Source organism: Corvus kubaryi, unplaced genomic scaffold (assembly GCF_017639235.1).
Source record: "Corvus kubaryi isolate FWS band 111438036 unplaced genomic scaffold, C.kubaryi_AGA036_p1.0 133, whole genome shotgun sequence".
Lineage (NCBI taxonomy): Eukaryota > Metazoa > Chordata > Aves > Passeriformes > Corvidae > Corvus > Corvus kubaryi.
The window spans coordinates 2002757-2026471 of NW_024580667.1; the positions used below are offsets into that span (position 1 = coordinate 2002757).

The following is a 23715-nucleotide window of genomic DNA, read 5'->3' on the forward strand; positions in this document are numbered from 1 at the left end:
CCCTCACGCCGGAGCCACTTGGTACCTCCCTCCTCCCCCCACCCCCAGCAGTGGTTTCATCCCCCCGCCTCACACACGGCGAGGGGCGTGGCCTCGCCCGCCCGGCTTCCCCGCCCCTTCATCCATATTCATGAGGGCGAGACCGGCGGCCCTAATGCGGAGGGGCGGTGCGCCCAAGCCCCGCCCTCCGGCGATGAATATTGATGAGGCGCGCCGTGGCGTCGGGGGCGGCGCGGGCGGCGATTGGCCGGGCGCGGCGGCGCGCGGTGACGCGCGCGGCGGCGGTGCGGGTCCCGATTGCTGCAGCCGCTTGTCAGTGTGACGAAGATTGGCACCCGAGGTAAGCGCTGTCACTCAAACCCCGCTCCAGCCCCGCCGTCCATCACGGCGCGCCCGCCGCCCGGGCACGGCCGCACCGGGGAAGCGGGAGAGCGGCTGGGGAAGGGGCGAGCGGGGCGGCGGCGGCCAGGGGAGAAAGGGGCACCCGCGCTCCGCCGCCTCTCGCACGGACCGGGGGGTTTAAGGGGCGGTGGCGGGCGCGGGGAGGGGAAGGAGGGGAAAAGCGGGGAGGGGTGGGGGGGGGAGCGAAGCGAGGAAGGTTCTCGAACGGCCGCCGTGCGCCCGTTGTGTCCCGGCGGGGGCGCGCGCGGGGAGGGGACGCGGGAGCGCGCGCGGGTCCGCGCGGAGGAGGAGGAAGAGGAGGAGGAGGAGGAAGGAGATGGGGGCTATGGGATGGGGGGGGGGGAGGGAGGAAGGGAGAGGAGGCGACGCGATGCTTAAAGGGGCAGCGCTGTGCTGGCCGCTCCTCGGAGGCGGGGGGGAAACGGGGGGCGCTCCGGGAGCTCCGCCGCCGCCCCTCGCCGCCTCCGCGGGCCCCTGCACCGGACCGGGGGCTCGGACCTCCGCGGCAGCTGCACCCCGCTCTCCCTCTCGCCGTGCTGTGATCCCTGTCCCCCTCCACACCTGCCCTGCCCCGGGGGGACAGCAGGAAGGGGATGCGGAGATGCCCCCCCGGCCGCTGCCCCGGTTTAGGGGATGTTCCCCCACGCCCGCCTCGGCGTTCATAGAAAGCGGAGCCCGGTCGGGGCAGTGTGCGCAGAGCCGCTTTGGGTTTCTCCCTCGTTTGTATCTTCTTTTCGGTGTGACCCCGTGGTCTCCCGGCTCGGTTGTGAGCAGACACCTTCCCGACAGCCAGGCCGAGGGTTCCCGGGTGTTTACGCGGCCGCAATTAGGAGCTGAGACTTGACACTGCCCAGAGGCCCTGCTGGGGATGTGTGTAAACAATAATAAATCAAGCGCTGGTTTTATCCCCAAGTATTGCCTCAATGAGCCACATGTCCCAGGTCTCATGGAGCAGTCCATGGCTTTCCTTCATTCCCACCACGCTGGAGTCTGTCAATTAACAATATAACATTATAAGTAGTTAACACATTCGTGATAATTCTCTGCATAGCTTATTGCTATTTTTAAAAATAATTTATTAAATATTTTCCGTAGTCTTAAATGGTCATATGTAGTGTAATTTTAGAGACAGGTCACAATATTAATTTATTTTTTTAATCTGCTGCTGCTGAAGTTTTTGGTCCCTTTTTTGCAGTTTTGTCTGAGTAAATGACTGGTGTGGTTTAGGGAGGAAGAATCCCAGAGTGGTTTGGGTTGGAAGGGACCTTCAAGTCATCTTGTTCCAACCCCATGCCATAGTCAGGGACACCTTCCACTATCCCAGGTTGCTCCAAGCCCCATCCAGCCTGGCCTTGGACACTTCCAGGGATCCAGGGGCAGTCACAGCTTCTCTGGGCAACCTGTGCCACGGCCTCACCAGTCTCACAGTAAATATTTTCTTCCTAGTACGAGACACTGGTATGAAACCCTTCAAAGTGAATGAATTGCTGGTTTGTAGGCTTTTTGGTTTTTTAAGACATGCACTTGAGAGCTGCCCAGGCAAGATTAATTTTTGTCCTTACCCCTCTTTGGAATAGGTTGTGTGCATTCCATTAAACAGATCCCAGGAACAGGGAACATGGGCATTATGTTCTGGATGGTGGAAAACACTTGGGCTAAGATCCTGTGGAGGATAGCAAGAAGGTGTAGGTCACTTTCAAAGTATGCTAAATATCTCATTTATTTTTTTTTTAAACTAAAAAATCCTTTCTTAGCTTTTACAAAAAACGTACACATATAGTTAGTTTCTAATTTCATTCTCAAGTGTGCTCTTGCACAAAGTTTCACTGTAGATTGTTTGATGAGGAGAATTGTAGCAGCTATGGCTTAGGATAGCCACAGATCTTGCTGTTCTTCCTACTGTGAATACACTCACAGGTTGTTCCCTGTCCTCTATGGGATGTCATCTGTTTATGGCCCGCCTGTGCTATGGGGTTATATCCCTTTAGCTATATTTGTATGTGTGGTTGAAGTGAGATGGCTTCTGCAGCTGGATCAGCGTCCTGGTCAGTCCCTGTTAGCTGTATGTGTGAGTTTTATGGATTACACTGAACGGGGACACAAATTGTTGTGATTGTATCAGAAATCCATCCTTACATGTATTTCCAGACAGTGTCATTGCTACACTATCAAGAACAGCAAGTGCGTTTTGAGTGTGTTTTCTGTCACATAAAATTGCAGATTTATCCTTTTCCGAGTCTGTGTGTAGCCACATATAGAATCATTGCATTCAAGTTTTCAAACATTTCTGGGGGAAAAAAAATCCCCCAAACAATTCACATAGTCTATTCAAAATAATTCTAATTATTTTTTTCATATATGTTCTATCTTCAGTTTATTTTGTAAACTGTACAGTATATTTTTACTCTTGACTGTCACTGCTTGACATATTCTCCTGTTATCTCATAATTAAAGTATCCCCAGGAAAACTTCAGTGTAGGTTTCACTGTGTTTTCTTTACATAATTTCCAGTTCAGTGGTGAAAGGCAGAGCTCAGTGTGCTTCAGTCACAGGGTGAAGATGGGAAGTGTAGGAACTGTTGTGCTGCACTGGGATTTTGGAGGCTCAGATCATTTCTCATTGGTCTCCTCAGTGGGTTTGGGCCATGCATTTTTTTTTTTTTTAATCTGTGCTTGTGTGTATTGCTGGGCTGAAATTTTTCTTGTTACCATTTCCCATGTGCTGATAGAAAACTCAAGAATTCTTCACATTTTGAGTCCATTGTTGTTGTTTTTAGGGTTGGTGGAGATTTTATTTTGTATTTGGAAATTTCACTTTGGCATGTAAAAAGTCAAGCTGGGATTAAGTAATTTATAGCCTTGATTTGTACTCTTAATACAATTTGGAATATCTGGTTTAAATAAAAATAACATTTTAAAGCTAAGTCCCTGCAGTCTTCCATGATAGGACTGAAAGGAGTTTAGAATGAATGAAATATAAATTTAAATTTATTTTAAATGCTTTAGTCTTATAAAATGGATAGTCTTCTACAAGCTGTAATTTCTTCTTCAGAATTTTGCTTTCCAACTGTATTTTTCTGTGTTGTAAATGCAGTGCTCTAATAAAGCCCTGATAATTCTGATTGCTACCACAGCAAGTTTAGAAGTGTTCAGGAGCAGTTCAATTTCCTGGAAAAGAGTAACTCTTTGGTGAAATTAAGCCGTGTATTAGTGGCCGAGGGTGAACGATCACAGAACCACCACTGTGGCAGTGGAACTGCCTGTTTTAATGGCCATGTTAATGTCCTGAATGAAGCAGTCCAAATTGTATTTCAGAATATTATGTCGTGGTCTGGGAGCCAAATGTTGTCTCTGCAAAACTGGCACATCTGTGAAAGCTTACAGTAAAGCAGATTAGTATTTTTATTTTGGTGTAAGTAAGACCAAATGCAATTTTTTGTGTGAAATTAAAAATGTTGCAAATGTTACTTCTCTCTCTCTTGCAGCAGCAGCAGCAGCTGGTTACTTCAGTCTCACTTGTTCAAAGAGTCTATAGGTTTAAAAATGAGAAGTCTCAGAGGGGTTTATTTTGCCACAGCTCAGTGCTGTACAAAATGTAAAACAACTTACTGCTCTTCTAAGCAAGAGGATGCCAAGAGCAAGGAGAAAAAGCTGCTGATGGAGTTCTTTCATTTGCTTACTTGGTGCCAGATGTTGCCAAAATCTTGTACCCAGCCCATTCTAGATCTCCCCAAGGGAACTGAACACTAAAATATTCACACCTGTAGCGGGTTCTTCACTTTGTTCACTGAGGCGGTTTCATACCAGACCTGTGGAGCACGGGACTCATGAGGTGGAACTGGGGGTGGGGTAGAAAGTGAAATAATGGCACCACGGATCTGGAAATGCCAATTTTGTTGTTATGGAGCTGTGACACATTTTTATGAAGTCGGTGAGGGGCAGTAACTTGGTTCCCCTGCCAGCAGCAAGGGGATACCACGTCATGTATGGCACTGAGAGGCAAAAGTTGGTGTTAGAAAGGGAATTAAAACTTAGGTCTTGTTCTCGCATGGTTGGTTCCTATCCTTCACAGGAACACATTGTTTGGGGTTTGATGTGGCAGCTGCTCCAGGCCATGGTGTTCTCATTTTTTAGTACCTAGGTGTACAAAAGAGGTATTTGCTATTAAACCTGAGGGCCATTTAAGTACACCGAGAGTCAAAAGGTGATTTTCGAAAATGGGAGTTGAGTGTGATAATCACTGACTGTCCCTTACCCCGCTGTGCCCAGAGATCTGCAGCTCTCTCTTCTGCAGCTGATGGGAAATTGAGGCAAAAAAGTAGAATATGGCAGCTTACTTCTGGTGTACTGAAAGAGGGATCCATTTCTTTTAAACCTCCAAATTCCAATATATCTTATTGGTGAGCTTTTGGAATTGCCTGTGTTTTTTCTTGAGGGCAGAAGAAGCTAGGAAGTGTGGCTATACTTCACATCCTGCTTGGCTTTTTACGACTTACATAGCAAACAAAGCAAAGGGAAAAGGATATTATCATATTTACTGAAAAATAAAGTCCAAGCCTTTTATATTCCAAGGAAACAGAGGCAATTAGAGAACAGAAATTGCAGCTTTGTACATGTTTAACGTGCCTAGAGAACGGGGGAATGAAAATGTGTGTGCTGTGTTGTACGTTTTTGTAACTAAAGAACTTCTGGGTTAGTTTGTGATCGCTTAATTTAGGTGTTCTAGCCCAGTTTTCTGCATTCTAGGCCATATTAGCAGCAATATCAGAAAGAAGATTACCTGGTTATCTTTATTATTATTTTGAGGGGTTTATGTAGTTTAGTTGTTAGTCCTGCTGAAATTTGCCATGATGAATATGTTTGAGCAGGGTTAGTCTGCCAACTTTAAAATGAATCAGCATCTTGAAAATGACTCTAAGAGAAGGTAAATGTCTTAATTTAAAAGAAGGGGGGGATTCTTCTTATTTAAGAGCATATCAGCAGTTGAGTTGTGGATTTTAGTGTTGCAGAGGGGAAAGGAGCATAAGCATTCACATGGAGCATATGGCTGTTCCTTGAGAAACTTCAACAGACCATGAGCTCTTGGAAAACAAGGCTTATATATGTTTCTGGGCAAATATTTATTAACTAAATTATCTGAATATTCCATGTGACATGAGTATCTTCCTGTCTGTTGGTCCTTGCATGTCACCCGACTGTGCAGTCATCACCTGGACCAAGTAGTTCAGCATGATGCAGCTCACAGCAGTAGGTGATGGGTAAGTTTAATCCTAAATAGTCTTTCTTTACCCCAGAACACTTAGGCAGCAGTCACAACTCCTGGAGGGATAGAGACTTGTGTTTGGGAGAGGTGGGAAACAAGAGTCAAGCAGGAAAGGAAGAGTTTTTATTTAATCATCATTTTGTAAAACAAAATGACAGTTCATTTTAAGGCCTACACTTAGTAGGAAAATGAAGTTAATTCAGGTTTGACCCAATGTTAGAGTGAAACCAGGGAGGATTCTGGGAAAGGTAGTGATGGATTGGAACTGGATTTGACACAGAGTTGCAGGACCAGGATTTGGTGTCTCTTTCAGGTTTTTTGGCTAGTCCAAGTTAACTCTTGATTCATTAATGGAGTTGTTATTCCAGAAATTGTAAAAGACATAAAAATGAAGTACTTGATAAGGGAACATCTTGATCTTGATGAATTGTTTAAATGCCAAAAATGTGTAGAGGGCATTTTCTTACCCATTCGACATCCAAAGTCCATTTTAAATTAGTTATTATTTTAATAAAACTCCTCACCCTTCAACTGTACTTCAATAGCATCAGGAATTCAGCCCTTCATAGAATTATTGGAAACTTTTATGGTTTTATAATAAAAATGTTGGAAAACATAACATATGCTTACACAAACTGCTCACATTGTAAAGTATTCAATAGCAATAAAGGCAGAGAGACTGGTGGTTATTCTGTGTCTTCTTTATGAAACCACAAAGCATAAACACAAAACAAGATTCATTTCAGTCATAGTTTATTGGGTGCTGATGCAAATCATGATGAAAATAGGATTTCCTGTTGCTTTGGTTTAATTTGCCTGGAAGGATATGGTTCTATGAGTGTCTCCAAAAGTAAGAGATTCGGGATGTGCTTGTGTGGATATTCCAAAGGCTTCAGTGGCAAAGGGATGGAGTTGTGTCTAGGACATAAGCAACCCTGATTATCCATGTGGGGAATGCCAGGGAAATGGGGAGGGTGGTGGAGTTCTCACCTTTTTTTCTGTTTATTGATTTTTTAATTTTTTTAAATGAAATTGTGTTTGAAAAAGTAATTAAATATCAGTAAGTAGGAAAGTTGTACAGAATCAGTTCCAGCTGTGAAAGTGCTGGTCTGTAAGGGGTGTTTGTAGTCTTTCCAATGCCACCCTCTTGCCACGAGAGCAGCAAGGCAGATGTGACACCATCTTCCTGGTTTTTGGGTCCAACATGTTATGGCAGCACATAAAAACTGACAGCAAAAAAAAATCATTCGCTGTCCTTTAACAAAAAAATATGTGTGAGGATTCATGATGTGTGTGTGAGGATTCTCATGCTGCACCGATAAAAAGTCCTCCAGTTTGTAGTATTGAAAATACAGAAAGAAGGAATCTGCATTTATTATGTGAATATTGGCAGTGGATGAGGGAGTGATGTTTTTGCTCCCTCATACCCTAACCCCTCAGGAGTCTTAGAATAATTAAAGAGGGAGGTTTTCTTTCCCCCAAGTTTTGTTTTTCTCTTGCCGAAATTGCTGTTTAGTCCCCTAAATTCCTCACTATTACTTTATGGGGCTAATAAAGCAGGGTCAAATTGCTGTGTGAATTGGGTAGGAGAAATGAGATGCTGCAGGAAGTTCCTTGAATTTGAGGACCTTTCTAGAGTCAGAAGAATGAGGATTCTATTTTGCAGGAAGTAGGAGAGCAACCTGAGGATTTCCTTCCAGAATTCCAAGAGCTACCTTGGGCAGGATACCTGGCATACTGAGGTGACGTTTTATGACTGGGTTAGGTAGAATTCCTCATCTTTCTCATCCTTGTTAAGGATGATTGTGGTAAATTGGTGATGACGTGAATTGGGAGTGTGACCCATGATTATGCACCTTTCCCAAGAAATACACTGGTGCACACACCAAGGATGTGTGCAGAATTAGAAGCTGGAGTTCTTCACAAGACCCAGATCCCCTCAATTTTACTTCTGTTGTTGTGCCTGGAGGAATTCCTATGATCTGTGCATCCTTAATATTCATTTTATCAGTTAACTGCATATGCAATTTTAGCTTATAAACTGGCACATTTTTTATAATATTTTTTGGTATTTGGTACTTGCAAATAGGAGAATTTACAGAATTAAATGTACCAAAAGCAGAGTTTAAACAAAGCGTCAGTTGCTAAAGGAACACAGATCTTTTAATGAGGTGGTTTGTTGTTGGTCATGCTGTGTGACAATGTGTGGTGGTGCTTGGAAGGTGGTCTGTGATATGAATACTTCGTATGGCTTGTTAAGATCTGAAATGGAGGGATACGTAAAGAGGATGCTGTGAAAGATTAATGGGACAACAAAGCTGTAGGTCCACTGTTGGAGACATCGTGCTGAATAAAGTCATTGCTGCATAGTAGGTATGTTCAAAATCCTACATGCAGTCCTACATGATGGTAGCTTGGAGTGTAGCCTGTATTTCTGAAGAAATCCAACTTTAGTTGTGGATTTTAATTGATTTTTAATTTTCAGTTTCCTAAAGTATAATTTTCATTCCTCTTTTTAATGTAATCTCATATTCATCAAGATTAACATATAAATAATTCTATTGCACCACCTAACAATAAAGGGAACAAAGTGACACAAAATAAATCTCATTTTACTGCAGCCAAAAATTGGTTTTGTGGCTTTTTAGGGCTTGACTCCCAGGGCAATTGACAGCATAGCTGTTGTAGAGTAACTGAGTGGCTGTATCTCTGTGATGGAACTCCCTGAGGCTGGTGTTATGTTCCTGAGCAGGAACATTGTCTTTCTTCAAAGTATAATATTCTAAATAATGACTCAACTTTATAAGTACATGAAATAGAGGAAATGGAAGCCACCTTGGTGCTGAATGAGGAGAACATCCTCACTGAGCACAGCTATCATAAACTTGTCTGCGTCAACTTCACATTGATTTGTCTTAATTCCGCTGAATGACTCTGCGTGGGCAGGTCGTTGGAGCTGGATAACCACCGAAGCAACGGTGGAATGAGTCCTGGCATGGGTGCTCTGCTTACTGCTTCATTGTTGGAATCAATTATTACTGTCATTATTTGAACCTAGAAAAATACATTGATCTTAGTGTCTGCTCATATTTGTACACGTGAATGTACGCACAGGTCTTTGCTTCCTGCGAGCTGAAGTGCAGAATGAGAGGATGACTCAAATGAGGGTTCTTGGACACTTGAATGAACAAGTTCCTATTTTACTTCGTAGTAAAAACCTCAGTGGTGATTCACTTTCTGAGAGACAAAGTTGCCCTTCATTTTGGTTTCATGGTTAGGTATTTTTATTATGATGGCATTACTTTAAAGCTTGTCTGCAAGAGGAATAAAAGGAAAACAAAAATTGACAAGAGCAAGTCCAGGTTAAGACCCCAGAGTGCCTTGGTGTTGTCTCCACCCTTGAACAGGTGTATCTACTCCCTCTTCTTGCCCCCACTGAGATGTGCAAGAAGACATGATCTGCAAGCTCAGATCTCTCTTGCTGATAAGTTTTAGGGTAGACAGCACTATTAAATGTTGTCCAGTGTCTCTTGGAAGAGGCAATATCACTGCAATATCCTCTAGTTCCTTCTCAGCTACATCCTTCCCTCTGCAGCATCTTTCAGCTGGGCCTGCATTTCTTTAGTACCTCTTTGTTCCTGCCCTCGTTATCTCATAAACTGTTTAGAAACTTGTTATTTCCAGAGTTTCAGCTGAAGGCTTTGGAGGTAAGGGCTACTTCTTGATACATTGAATATTTTTGACTGACCAGCTCTGGCAGCAGTGGCACCATCGGTTCTCGGCTGCAGTTGTTTTCAGAATGGAGGAGCAGGATTTTCTGATTTGCAATAGTCCTCCTTATGTCTGACCAGAGACAAGGAATGGATAGTTTATCTATTTATCTATCCCAATTAATCTGGCAGTGACCTCCGTTCTGAAGATGCCATGAATAGTGAGAAGTCTTTTATTTGAAAAATAGCCCAGTAAATTGAAGGGAGAATGAGTACCAAAATGCATGGCATGCCAAGAAGGGATTAAGAGGGTTACTACACTGTCCTCCGAACAGAATTAAGAAGCTGCAAAAATGAGAGAAGCCCATTTTCTGAAGACATAGATCTTTGACAGTTTAAGGAAAAGTGGTAAGAACTTTTAATGTGCCATCTGCTCCTTGAGCCTTCAAGACCAGGTGTATCACTTCGGACTGAAACTCCTTCTTGTTCAGTGTTCAATCTCTAACCAATGGCTGAAATTTAAACTGCCTTAAAACTTCTCAAATATCTTCCCTGCTCTGTTTAGAACCAGGTTTCATGAACCAGAGATGGCATCTAGATTGAGTGGCCCTTCACATTTGGTTTTTCTGTGAACTTGTCTGAAAACCATCACTTTTTGAAAAACAACACGTGCATAAATTGGTTCTCAAATCCAAAGACCAATTTCATCTTGCTTTCAAAAATGTTGGAGTTACTTCTCTCCAGTTCTTATTGTGAACTTTGTCTGTGTGAGAAGCAATCTGATTCAAGATTTCAGCTGTGTTTTAGCCATCGTATAATTTCTGGTGGCCTCTGTGCAACCTTAGTGTCTGGAACTTCCCCTGAGATGGTTTTTTAATGCTTTTCAGCAGTTGTGTTTTCTAAGTACGTTTTCACAATCTTTGCTACTCTGCTTTTGCAATCCTTACTACTTTTAAAAGTAGCTTCAATGTACCAAGTGGGTGCTATTAAATATAATTAAAGTAATTTTAAGTGGTAATTTTTGGAAAGCTTTTTAAAATTGCCAAATAATCCTGTAGCAGAACCTGTCTTCACAGAACACAGGATCCTAACAATGGCCCATTTCTAGCATCATGCTTTGATTTTACCATGGATTGTTTTTAAATGATGATGAAGGAGATTTAAATGGGGGAAAAAGAATCTCTCACCTTTCTTGATTTCATGCTTAATTTTCACAACAGTGGCAAGTTATTCCTATTTGCATTTTGTAGTTTTATTTTTGGGATGTGTCTTGTCTAGTCTTGGCAGACAGACACTGAGCCAGAGAGTAAAATATGAAGGTTGAACAGTGAGTGAGTTATTATCCAAATGGAGCCTTCTGTTAGAGGTGTCAGCAGAGACAAAGGTGAATGTAGAGAATGAATGGAATAAGATGAGAGAAAGATCAAATAATGGGATAAGAAGTTCAAGCGTGGGATACTGGGTGTGATTAGAGATTATTAACAATGCAAAAATTTGCAAAGTGTGCAAAAAAAATTCCTGTCTGTTCATTTAAACTTGATGAGGGAACGACATAATAAAACAATTTTTTAAAAATCATAGTCAGTCTTAGAATGTGTGTTCTGTGGTGTTGTTTTCTTCTGACTATTTCTCTGTTGGTTTTTAGGTTTCTGTCTTCACATTGTACATCAGTGGGATCTCTCTGCTGGAACAAGATAATGTCTTCTTCAACTCATTGAAGGAAGGGGGTGAGCAGCTTTCTCACAGCCAATATTTTATCTCCTTTAGAAAACAGCGTGCCCTGGAAACAACTATCATCATGTATTGTGTTGAAAAGGAAGCCAGTTCTAGATGCTTTTCATGTGTCAGAGAGAATTGATGTTTGTTTCTTTTTAACTTGGTGTGTGAATGTAAGGATCTAATGTTATATAGCAAGTGCCAGGACTAAAGTTAAATAAGAATGAACAAAGAGCCATGCCGAAATCTGCCAGTCATGCATTTCTCTCTGAAGGACTTCAAAGAAACATGTATGAGGGAAAATTAGAAGGCATGATTACTTGTTAACAAGTCTGTTGGGCAGTTCCCTCACAACCCTGAGGGGGTTGGTGGTTAGTTCCTAGCCTGAAGCGTAACTATTTATATCTGTTACAAACATCTGTTGTAGCTTGTATATGTTAAAAATGATACCACTGATCTCCACCAGCTCACTTGCACCTTCTGTTAATGTTACTGGGTGGTCCCTGTGCCCTTAATTATAAAGGAGTAAGTGGAACAAGTGAGGAGTGATGTATGTCAAGTGATCACTTTGTGTATATGTTTCAGCTCACCTTTAATCTCTCCTCTTACACACTCAACTTGCACAAAGTCTCCACATTTCTAATTATGATTACCCCTGCTCATTTAGCTTCCTTTCTGCTTTATGTTTTCCCTTCATACCTCAATTTATTAAAGGCTTCCCTTTTTTTCCCCTTTGCTTTGTAGACCACAATGCTTTTATGAATTCCCTTTCACCACAGGTGTCCAGTGGAGTTTCTGATTGCAGTTCATGCATCAGCTTCCAGTTACATGACCTTAAGTTTTTCCTTGGGTTTTCCACATGCTTTGCTTTCAAAATAAATAGAATGAGAGTTAGTTCTGTTCTGTGTGAAGCAGACTGGCAGACTCAACCTCAGGTTATTTTTGCTATTTGTAAGTCTTTGAATATAACACAAACGCAGTTTTCCCTCTACTCTCAACTTCTTTCACAGAGAATAATTGGCATTTGAAAGCTAAGTTATTCTCAAGTCATATATTCTTGGGTTCACCTCAGATAACCAAATTCTCTGTCCTAAGGCACAGTGTGCTGGTAAGAGATGGTCCTGCTGTGAGCCGAGAATCAGCGCACATCAGCCAGAAATTACCACACGAGTAGGTCAGCCAAGAGCAGGGGTTGTATGAGTGCACCACAACCACTTCAGACCGAGTCAGCTGCTTTCCATCATAGCCACCTTTAACAGGGAGAGGCCTGAACTAGCCCGGCTGACTAGATGTAAAAAGGATCAGAAACCATCCATGTGTTGTGCGAGCTCGATGGTGGAGCTGTGGAAGTAATTAGCTGTGGCAGGGTGGCAGTGATAAACATCTGGGAGCGATAGGAGCTCCATCGCTGTCTGCAGCCTGAGCATCTGCTGAGGCTGTGCCTGCTAACGAGCCCTGGGTGCTGCATCCCAAATGAAGTTGGAACAGCTAAATCTGTAAATACCTTTTCAGTTACTTTTCTTAAAGTTTAACACAGTTTGTTTCTTGCCTCTACTGAGTACTGAGGGAATGTTTCTTTTTAGTGAACCGAAGTAATTCCTCAGTTAATTCCCTCAACTGAAGTGTGTGATTAGCTCAATTTGTTCTTCTTGATTTGCGGTGGTTGTCTTCACTAAATCTCATCAGTTCCTATCTTGCCTAATAGCTTAATCTTTTTCTACTGTAATTATAAGTCAGAGGGGAAGCTCTTGTGGGAAATAAAGGATATACCCATGTAGAATCCTCTCAGTCATTCCCCTGGGATAAAATAGGGCAAAAGTCCTTCTAGATGAAATAATCTATGGATCTAGCTCAAAGCTGTGCACCTCCTTTCTTCTTTTGTGTGGCCTGAGGGCCTTCCAGATGTGGATCATCTCTTCCTTATGGAAATTTGGAAGGAGGGGTTGGTCCAGCTTGTCTTGTTCTCCAGAAATTCTTGCCATGTCCTACTGTCTTTACTAGTTTACATGTATTATCTCTCTGGCCTCCCTCTCCAGGTTTTTCTTCATGCCACTAACATGATCTCACATCCCTGTGAACTCTAAGACCTTCTTCTTCTTCTTCTACAACTGTTTTACTTTTTATTTTCTCATTTTTGCCTAAGAATTTCATCTTTCCCCCACAGCCAGTTTCTTTCTTTAGCAGTGTTTTGTGTGGAACTTACTCAGCTTTGAAATAATCATTAAATAGTGTTTGCTCTTTCTTTGTTGATTGTTTTCAACTATTCTGCTTTTATTTTGAAGATAGTCTGGTCCATGCTTTCGATGTCACAGTCATAAATTAAATACAAGTCTTTTGAGAAGGAAGAAAAGCAGCATTTTCTATGTGCCTGTTCAGTCTATCAATAGAGACAGACACTTGCCCTGGCTGTCAGCTGCCATTTATGAAAGAAAATAAATGTTTAAACATAAGGCAAATGCTTACAGGGCTCATGTTTTAGAATGTGTTCCCTTAAAGTATTTTGAGAGGTATCTCACTTATTGTGGCTAATGCTGATTTAACTTTTAACACTAAGTGATTCATAACTGTAAAAAAGATTTTTAAATCTGAAGTACTTGTACCAGTGAGTGCACTTATGTTCTTCCCTTTGTATTTTTAACTTTCGTGGAGGAATCAGAAACGTTTTTGGAGTTTCAAAGAAAGAATACTGATATTCTGTAAAAACAGATATAACCTAGTTCGTAGAGGAAGCCATGCTTACATCATCCTGGTGAACTTCTCTGGTCTTTGAAGCTGTTTAAAAAAAGATTTTAAACACTGCACTCATACGTAGGAATTACAGTGAGTGAATTTGATGCAAAGTAAGGCTTTTTGAGGTTTCTCCTGAGGAGTTTGGTTTGTCTCTGTGCCTGAAACTGTTATCAAAGAAGGGAACCTTGAAATTTGTCCTGTGTTTCCAAAATGAAACACTCACTTGAGACTATTATAATCTGTAGGGGAAGATATCCAGAAATGTAAAAACTGCTCTTAAAAATGGTCATATGCAGTAGTAGTATAGAATAGTAAGGGAAGGACTTAAAAATAATTGAAAAATTTGTAGTGATGGAACACATTACAAAAAAAAAAAAATTACTCTGTTTCAGATCTTAAACTGGTGAAAATTTTAAAACTTAGTTTTTTCAATACTGACATAAGTGGAAAAGAGCAGAAAACCTGGAATTACTATCTGGATGTAATCTTTTTCAAGACATAAGCTGTGACTTCTTTTTTAATATGGATTTTTTTTTTAATAGTAGTTAAACATTAGGACGCCTATGTGTCAAGGAAAATTGACTTCTCTGTTAATAGTTACTGGTAATAGCTTAATGAGCTATGTGATTTCAGTTGTAATGGCTGCAAATCTGACAAGAAAATGAAATGTGAAGTAGTAATTTGATGGGTGCACACTATCTGATGGTGGTGCTTTGCTAATTTATTTTTTTTTAATTACTGTGTGTCTTAACTTAAAAATGTTTAACTCATCTGGGCATCAAACTCCAGCTAATGCCTAGAGGGAGTAACATGATGCATAACACATACTTGTGTTTAAATCCTGTTGTAATTAGTATTTCCCAAAGTATCAAGTGTCTCTGAAATTGAGACTTCTGAATTCTTTTGTCGCTTTTGAAACTTTATAATCACGTGGGCCCAATTGCTTAAAATTATTTAGATATTGTTATTATCTAAGATATTATTAGATATTGTCCCATTCTTTGTTGAACCCTAAATGGCTTGGATGGCAAATTCCTGGTGTCAGAAGTGATTTGAGCCTTGGGTCTCTGAAAGTAGTTTCAGGTCCTACTTTAGAATATGGGATTCACACTCATAAGTGAACAGGGTATTCCTTAACACTTTGCATTTGGTTCATCATTTTAACTATTATTATTTCAGCAATGCTCAGTGGGTTGGTAGCCTTTTCAAAACACGGAAACATAACCCTGCCTGTTTCTAGATTTCATGTTTTATCTTAGAATGTCCGTTAAGTAGTGCAGAAATAAGTGCTAAAGTTTACTTGAAGTTTGTGAGTGTAAAAGAACCTCAGCCTCTTATTAAAATTTTTACTTTAAAATATAAAAATATGCTATGAACTTTCTGCTAATGAAACCTGTTATAGTTCCAAACTGAATTTTTTGTTGTTTGAATGTGCACTTGGCCATTGTTACCAATAAACTCTCCGAGAGGTGTGCATAAGTCTTAAATTTTACCTTTATCTTTTCTTCATCATTTAGAACTGGATTCTAAGTGGCCACTTCTGTAACTGATTATTTTTTTTTTCTTTAAAGAATATTTGTTCACACTTATGATGATTTGACATAATTAATGTCTTAATAACCATGATGGCAACACAGACATTAAGTATAGACAACTATCAAGATGGACAACAGGTAGGTGTGTTTTCATTTCTCTAGGAGCTAAATACAGTTAGGAGGAAGAAAAAAAATAGTGACTTTGTCCTTAGTGCCTGCTTTGGCATTGTTTAAGCTGGAATAATGAAACATACTCCTGTTATGTCTGGTCATGATGTTTCTTTTTTTTGTACAACAGGCTGTGCATTTGTACACTTTAAATTGCCAAATTAAAATGTTGTTAACTGGAGACAAGTCATGAGGTGACCTGTACTCTGAAGACCCATTTTTCTGTTACTCTGTGTCAGCCCTGAGCAATAAATACAAGTACTTCTGTCAGCAGATGGCAACAACAGGGAACAGTCAGAAGAAAACCAGCAGCCTTCTACATCTCTTATAAAATGTTAATCTGAACGCAGTCAGATTTTTGATTTTTAGTTGTATTGTTTCTTTCTTTTATTGCAATTGTGATTTCTCTCTCTCCTCTTACCTACCTTACATATTTGACTTTATTCCCCCAGCAAATACATACCATCCTGTGGCAGTGAAAGTCAAATATGTATTTTTCTAAATAACAGACTGGGAGAGAGCTTTTTCTTCCTGTTTGTTGCTTATTTCAAGCTCTTGGTGTCCAAGGTAGACAGGTAGTTTGGGTGCCTGCTGTTTTTCTAGTTTGGAAATGGCCCACAGAAAAAAACTTGAAGTTTTAAGTGAGGTTTTTCCTCCTCCTAGGGAGATAGAACCCTAACAGAACTCTGCAGATGTATGGCCAACATTTATAATCACTTGTCTGAGTCATCCCCTAATTTGCTCCTCCTTCCTGTCATTAGCCAAGAAATGAGTCCATTAGTTGCATCTTCTTTTTTTTGCAAGCATTCTGGCTTGAAAATCATTTTTGCTTGCTGAGGGAGCTCTTTGCAAGGCAGGCTGCTCTGTTGGGTGAGAGATGCTGGATTTTCTCAGTTTCTGACTTTGCTAGGAGGTGGCTTGGCCCCAGCAGGTAATACAGCACAAACCTTTTGGTTCTTCCAGACTGTGTTCAGAATAGTAAAAAATTTTCTGTTCCTGTTGTGTGGAAATAAATTAAATTCTGTTAAAGTCAGGTTCTCTAATAGTTTCAGGAGGCCTTCCTCTCTGCAGCTGTCAGTTCTGGCTGCCTGGAGATACCTAGAACAGCATCTGTCCTCTACTTGAGATAAAAGAGAAGTAAGAGAAAAGATTGCAGTGGTTTCATGTCTTTGTGCAGATGCTCAAACGGGAGAAAACCAGAGTTTAGGCTGAGGGGTGGAAACTGTGACTTTCACAGTTCGGGTTCCTGTAAGACCTTTAGTCCAAAAGGTATGTAGCTGGAGGTGATGGAAAAACCACTTTCAGCACCTTCAAAGCACCCCAAAGGTATACCCAGCCTCCTAATGCAATTTAGGAGGTGGTCAGGTGAAGCTGTGGCTCTGTGTTGCTTTTCCATGGTATAAATGTGTGGTAAATGGATGTGTAGAAGGAGTTACTGCTGTTTTCATGTAGTTTGATAGTCCTAAAATACTTGGTCATTACAGTATGTAAAATGGAGTGCTAAAGGTCATGGGAGATTATGCTTCTATAATTGAAGGACTTGAGGGACACAGAATATTTCAGATCTTTTTAAGAAAATGTGCATTTTAATGGGCGGAAAACCCAAGAAGATCCTTTTCCTCAGTATCCTGATACAAGGCACAGTAAGAAATAAGAAAGAAAACTTAAGAGGATAAATTTCTTTACATTGCTTTCATCCTAAAGGATTTTTATGCAGACATTCCCATAAACTTCTTGGAGCAGTGTACTGTAGGCTGTTCCAAAAACAGCCACTGCAGAAACAAAATGCTTTAACAATTTGCTAATATCTGTCATTCCCATTTTAAAGCCAAATGCTAAAACTTCAAGTGACCTTTATCCATCAAAAAGTGTCAGGGATTAAAAGATGGGTTTTGTTACTGCTACAACTTCTTGAGTCACTGCCAAGTCACACCAACCTTCTGGCAATTTAGGAGCCCTTTGCACTGCTCTTCCCTTAGAACACAGTACCCTTATTTTACGTCAGGGCTACAGATTTACTTAGAACTTACCCTTTTTTCTACAGATGCAAGTGGTAACAGAGTTAAAAACTGAACAAGATCCCAACTGCTCTGAAACTGATGCCGAAGGGGTGAGTCCTGCCCCTGTAGAATCTCAGACTCCAATGGATGCAGACAAGCAGGCCATTTACAGGTAGTGATGGACTCGTGTTCTGTGTTTTGAAGGGTAAAGGATAGGGTAGAGGATTTATTTTTTTTAATAAAGAAATAATAAGTAGCTTAAAATCAGGTGATTTCTTGGCTGTGTCTGTAGTTTGTAGGGAAAGAAGGAGATCAAAAAGTCTTCACTGTCAGTCATCAGCCAAGGAAAAACCTCCTGAGGTGGTGGGATTCTTCAATTTCAGCAGAGTTTTAAAGGGTGGCTGCAAAATTTAGCAAGCTACTTAGACTTTAAACTGTGGTCCCTATTTGTCATATTGTAGCTTTTATCTTTAATACAAGTTTTTACTTTTATTGTAATTAGGTCAATCTTTACTCCTTTTTCTTTAGGGATAACAATCTATTCCCCAGTAATTAGCTCAAAATGGATTAAATATTGATGTATGAACACACTAATTTGAGACTTTTCAGTGTTAAGTGCTGTGCTAAGCAGTTTGCTCAGGTTTGATGGGGTTGGGTGTTCTTTCAGTTTAACTACTTTATAAAGACAGAATTATTACTGGTTTTCAGGTTAAAGGGGAAAAAAAAGGGAAGAAGCCAAACAAAACACCAAAAATTCCCAACCTGAGGCAGAAGGATGTATCCATTCATTTACAGACTTGTGCTAACTACATCATCTTCTCCTCAGAGCATGATTTCACAGGAGGCTTCTGAGCTCAGCCTGAATACTCTTCTCAATTTTTTAAAGTTATTTCATGATGTATAAGTATGGCTTACATTAAAGAATAAATGAATTTTAGCAGGCTTCATTTAAATCTGCATTCATCCTATTTGTAAGTCCTAAATCTCGTTTCTAGTGCACTGTATTAATCTATCTCAATGCCACTCAATTACAGTGAATTAAACAGTCAGAGCTTTTTTGCTTTTGATTGTTCTCTTTAATTAAATATATATGTATTTTACTGCTGTATTTGCCTCTGGAGTGTGGTAAATCAAAATGAAAATAAACTCCTATCTTATTTTGCTCTAGCCAGTGGTGTTATATGCAGTCTCTTCCAGAACTTGTCACACCCATGAGTAACTGTGAGCTTTTCTGAGCTAGATGTCTTAATTTTCACATAAGTGAAAATACTTATTCATGTATTTAAACTTTTTTTTTCTAGGCACCCACTATTTCCCTTGTTAGCACTATTATTTGAAAAATGTGAACAATCTACACAAGGCTCAGAAGGCACAACTTCTGCCAGCTTTGATGTAGATATCGAAAACTTTGTAAGGAAGCAGGAGAAAGAAGGAAAACCTTTTTTCTGTGAAGATCCAGAAACGGATAATTTGGTAAGTATTAGCTGTTTGTTTCATTTCTGAAACAATCATCACATTTGCAGCTTCTTCCTAATTTCTGATCTCAACTGGTTCTCATAGTTTCTCCTCATACTTTTCTGCCTGTGAGAGATTCTTCCTTATATTAATGCTTAAAAATATTTTTTTCAATTTCTTCTGACGCCCTTTTCCCTTTTATCTGTAAATTTACACCAGGCTCTTCACAGTTGTTTCCTATTCTCAGCTGGCTGACATGAATGTATTAGAGACAAAAAGAAACAAATCCTTTCCATAGCCAGATTGACTCTGCAAATTAATTTTAGAGTGTTGGGTGTTTAACATATTTATCGAAAACATGTAATTGATGTAAATTTTTTTCCAATTTTATTTAAATCATGGTTCACTTAGTTAATGTGAGAGTTGTTATAAGATGAGCTTAGAAAGTCTTTAACATATACAATTTTTTTCTTTCATGTCATTGACTCTTTTAGGCCTTTTGGAAGTCCTTCCTTTGATATCCCCATTTCGAATATACTTGCCTTCAATATTTTACTCAAAAATGAGAGTTAGTTCTGTTCTGCATGAAGCAGGTCTGCTGACTTGCTAAGCCTCAGGTTATTTTCTTAATTTGTAACTCTCTGAATTCAACACAAAACCACTGTTTTCCTGTCTCTCTCTAATCACAGTTTCCTTTCAGAAGCACAGCTGAAATCTAGTAGTTGGAATGTAGTAGCTGTGGCTCAGTGGGTGAGGAAAGAGCAGTGGTTGTGCTTTATCTTGACTTTGGATGTCTCTTACAATGTTCTCATAGACAGACTGGTAAGACATGGACAGGAGAAATGAGCAGTGAGATGGACTGAAAACTGGGTGAACCCCTGGGCTCAAGGGATTCTGGTCAGCAGCATGAAGTCCAGTTGAGGGCTACTCAGAAGCGCTGTTCTCCAGGGACTGGTTGTGGAACCAGAGCTGTTTAACATCTCCATTAGTGACTGGGGTGATGGGGCAGAATGAACCCTCAGCAAGTTTGCAGGTGTTGTAGAACTGGGAGGAGGAGCTGACCCACAAGTGGCTCTGCCACTGTTCAGAGGTACTTCGTTGCTTTTGGAGAAGCAGAAGAATGGGAATCTCCTGGAATTCAGCAAAGGGAAATGCCAAGTACTAACAGGGGAATAAAAAGACAGACTGACTCTTCCCAGTGGTGCCCAGTAAAAGGGCAATAGGAAATGGGCATAAATTGATACACAGGAAGTTCCATTAAAGCTTTTTACTGTGAGGGTGACTGAATACTGCCCAGAGAGTTGTGGAATCTCCATCCTTGGACACAGTCAAACTCAGCTGGACATGGCCCTGAGGAACCTGCCCTAGCTGACCTTGCTCTGAGCAGGAGGGTTGGATGAAACAATCTCCAGAGGTCCCCCTTCCAACCTCAGCTATTCTGTGGTTTCTGTGAGCCTCCAAAGATTGGTTTCCCAAAGATCCTGCTTGCCTTGGCCTGTTCCCTTGCTTTTGGTCATGCATAAACATTCTCTCAGATCCAGCTTGCTTTGGTTGTAGTTGGGCTTGGTGTGTTCAGATAGTCCTTCCTGTCGTTGACCTGTTTGTGGTTTTAGTGACAAAGTCTCTTGGTTCATGTGGCCTTTCCCTTTGCCGATGGGCTGCACAAATCTGGCTGGTTTTGCTTGAGGTGGGTGAGGAGGTATTTGTTTATGTCCTGGATTCCGTGGCTGCTGAGGTCAGTAGCAGCTTAAAGTGGAACCACGTTGCAAAATCAAAAGTCTTTGGCATTGAACTCCTGTCCTGTGGCCATATTGTTAGCTGTGACTTTCTGCTACTGGATACCAAGTGAAACCTGAGTGCAGCGTGTCCTCTGCCTGTCCTGGAGGCTGGGAGCTCTGAACAGCTGAGTTCCTACAGGCTCTTCGTTTTGTCTGGGGCAGGGAGCACAAGTTTCTATCAGGTTGTGAAGTGGCTAGCATGGCTTTCAGTCTCTTTTTCTGCTTGAAATACTGGTGCTTGCCTCAGGGGAGACTGTAGATGGGCAATTTTTTCTGCCTTCTGTCACATACATTTTTTTTTATAGCGATAAAAAGTCTCTCTTTAGTAGAGAGAAACACTATTGTGCACCTTTGTTACATCTTCTGCTCTTGCTGTCCTTCCCTTTTTAACTCCAATGTTAATTCAGCCGTTCATCTGAAAGGAGAAGCTGTTAAAACTGATAATTAGACTGGGCTAGAGGGTGGAGCAGAGTCAAACAAATAAGGTGTAAATGCTCGCTCAGTAGGATCAACTTGGAGCCAGAGCTAAACTGAGATGAATTGAGCATCACAACATTCCAAAGAGCCAAATTCAAGTCCTATCTGAGAGTCACAGGCCTGCTACACTAAGGAAATTGGTCAGCTGCTTCATTTTTTTTCCTTTTACCTCTTTGGGAAGTAGAACTCAACCAGACTGCAATTTCTGTGACAGAGCTTCAACTGACAGCTCCAAAACAGCAGAATGTAATTCCATGCTGCCTGTGGGCTAATTAACTAGATAACAGAAATTATGAAGGGTCATAGATAGTGATTGTAGAGTCACTTACAGTCCTGGCAATGTTCCACATTGTGCACTCACTCACTTGAAACATCTTGAATACTCCACAAGAGGAGTTTGGAGTTCATCCAGAGAACCATAGAATGTTAATCTGGGTGGCACAGGCATTAGATCAGTTTGACCAGAAAGGAAGCTCATTAAGAGCAGTGGATGCTTGCTCCAATTTGTATAGCTCTTACTAAGCTATGGTCTAGATTATCTCGTTACTTTGGTATTATAATTCCCATTCTGAATTAATTGGTGGCTTCCTGCATTAGTATTAAAAAGGATTTCAGCACTGGGAAATGCAGGTAGCATCCACCTGAAACTTAACTTTAAGGATATTGCTAAGCCTGGCTTGTAAGCCAGGTTTCAAACCCTTGTTACTATCTGCATGGAGGGATTCTGTTCTAGAGGTTCTGTTCTTCCCAGTTAAGCTCTCCAACAGCATCAGTTGGTGATCTTGAAGCAGCAGGGCAAAGGGTCGTGGTCAATCCAGGAGAGTTGTTACCAGGCCTTTTACTTCTGCAGTGTCTTTCCCAAGGCTGGGTGCAATCCTGTGCCATGTGCTCCGGGATGACCCTGTGATTCTGTGCTGCAGAGCTCCTGTTTTCAAATCCTGTGGGAAGGAAGTGGAAGCTGAAGGTTGTGCTCATGTTCTTACTACATTGGAAATGTGCTTTCCTAGAGATCTAACTTCCTCCATACCATCTTGGAATGTTCTTTACATCCCCCTTAATCCTTACATCAAGCATCAGTGTCAGAAGACATGTGTTTGCTGTCAATAACCAGATTTTGGTGGTCTGTATTGCTGCCAGAGGTTCTGAAGTGCACATGCTTTCTGGAAGTGTGCTCAGCTGTATCCACATGACATGGAGTGTCATCTGTCGGAGCTCCACACCCTTTGCCCCTTACCCTTTGCTATCTCTGCCTCATTTTCACAGATAAAACAGATCCTGGATTGAAAAGGCACCAGCTGCTCTTTGTTCTCCATTAGTCTCCTTTTGTGCATAGGACATACACAGATTCCTCCATGTCTGAGAAGTTGTTCAGCATGAGTGCTTGCAGAGAGTTTTTTTAGACCTTTCACAGATTATTTTATGTTTTAAGACATTCATTGCTTTACACTTTTTTGTTGCTCACTGCTAACCCAGACGCTGCAGAAATACCACATTGCCTCAGGGTGGTTCCTGCCTCTGGTGTTGCTTCTGTTCAGAGTAAACTTTTCCCACATATGCGTGGATTTTTTAAATTTCCCCACATTATGGCTTTGTCAAGTCTAGACACAATACAAAAAAAGGACTGTTAAATATACTCTGCCTTCTGTAGTTGAACAGGAAACTGCCTTTTTTGAAGACCCCCCGAGTTTTTTGTTTCATTTGGGGTAAGGATTTTTGGTTCAGTACCCTCTTCTCAATTCTATTGAATTTTTAGTTGTGTCAGGAAGAATTGTAGTGGTGAAGTCAGCTGATGTCATTTGAATATTGACTGAACAAGCCTTTCTGAATAGTGCTTTTGCTGTTTAATTTGCAGAACTGTCCCATAAACGTCTAGCTATACCTTTTCTATCTATGTCTCATAGCTGGGGACTCAAAATAGAGGAGAGAGGTTATCAAAGCAAAACAAACAAAAGCAAAAGAAGCACAAACACAGAGTTTGTGTTCTTCCCCTGAAAATCTAAGTTGTCCCAGGAGGATTTGGGTCAGGGAGGTAGGTGAGCTGTGAATGTACATCTTTTAATTGGGCTTTTTGAAAATGAAAAGAGTTGTTTGCATGAGAAGATTATGTGTCAGTATATGGAGATTCTTTCGTGTATGTTGCCCACATATGTAGTTGCTGTGTGGTCTGAAATCCATAAAAAACTGTGACTCTGTGTTTCACATCAGCAAAGGTGAGCTGGGGATCATGACCAAGGCAGTGCACGCTGTGTCTGTGCCTTTGCACCACGGGCTTGAGGCACTGAAGGCAGGACACAGCCACAATCTGAAGCATATTTAGGGTTAAAGATACCATTTCTTAAATTTGGAGACATACTTATATATGAATAGGCTCTGGATAGCAAGAACTGGAAGTTTTTCAGTAACTTTTCTTTCTCTGCTCAGTAGTTTACCATTATCTTTACTTAAAACAATTGCAACACTAGTGGAAGGTATCCTTGCCCAT

At 41.0% G+C, this 23715-nt stretch overlaps 1 protein-coding gene across 5 annotated transcripts in view; it reads left to right on the top strand.

Annotated features, from left to right (window-relative positions):
* Positions 1-246: 246 nt before the first annotated feature.
* PKNOX1 (PBX/knotted 1 homeobox 1) overlaps positions 247-23715 on the top strand; it is a 39056-nt gene continuing 15587 nt past the window's right edge. The window contains exons 1-6 of one of the 5 annotated variants that reach the window (XM_042033909.1): positions 1772-5659; positions 7331-7406; positions 11020-11101; positions 15392-15493; positions 17568-17695; positions 18825-18996. In XM_042033909.1, the coding sequence (XP_041889843.1) occupies positions 15443-15493; positions 17568-17695; positions 18825-18996 (351 nt within the window). In that variant the 5' untranslated portion in view covers positions 1772-5659; positions 7331-7406; positions 11020-11101; positions 15392-15442. Of the gene's footprint in view, positions 341-1771; positions 5660-6752; positions 7407-11019; positions 11102-15391; positions 15494-17567; positions 17696-18824; positions 18997-23715 lie in introns of those variants that run through there. The other 4 variants (XM_042033891.1, XM_042033904.1, XM_042033899.1 and 1 more) reach the window with 4 other exon arrangements.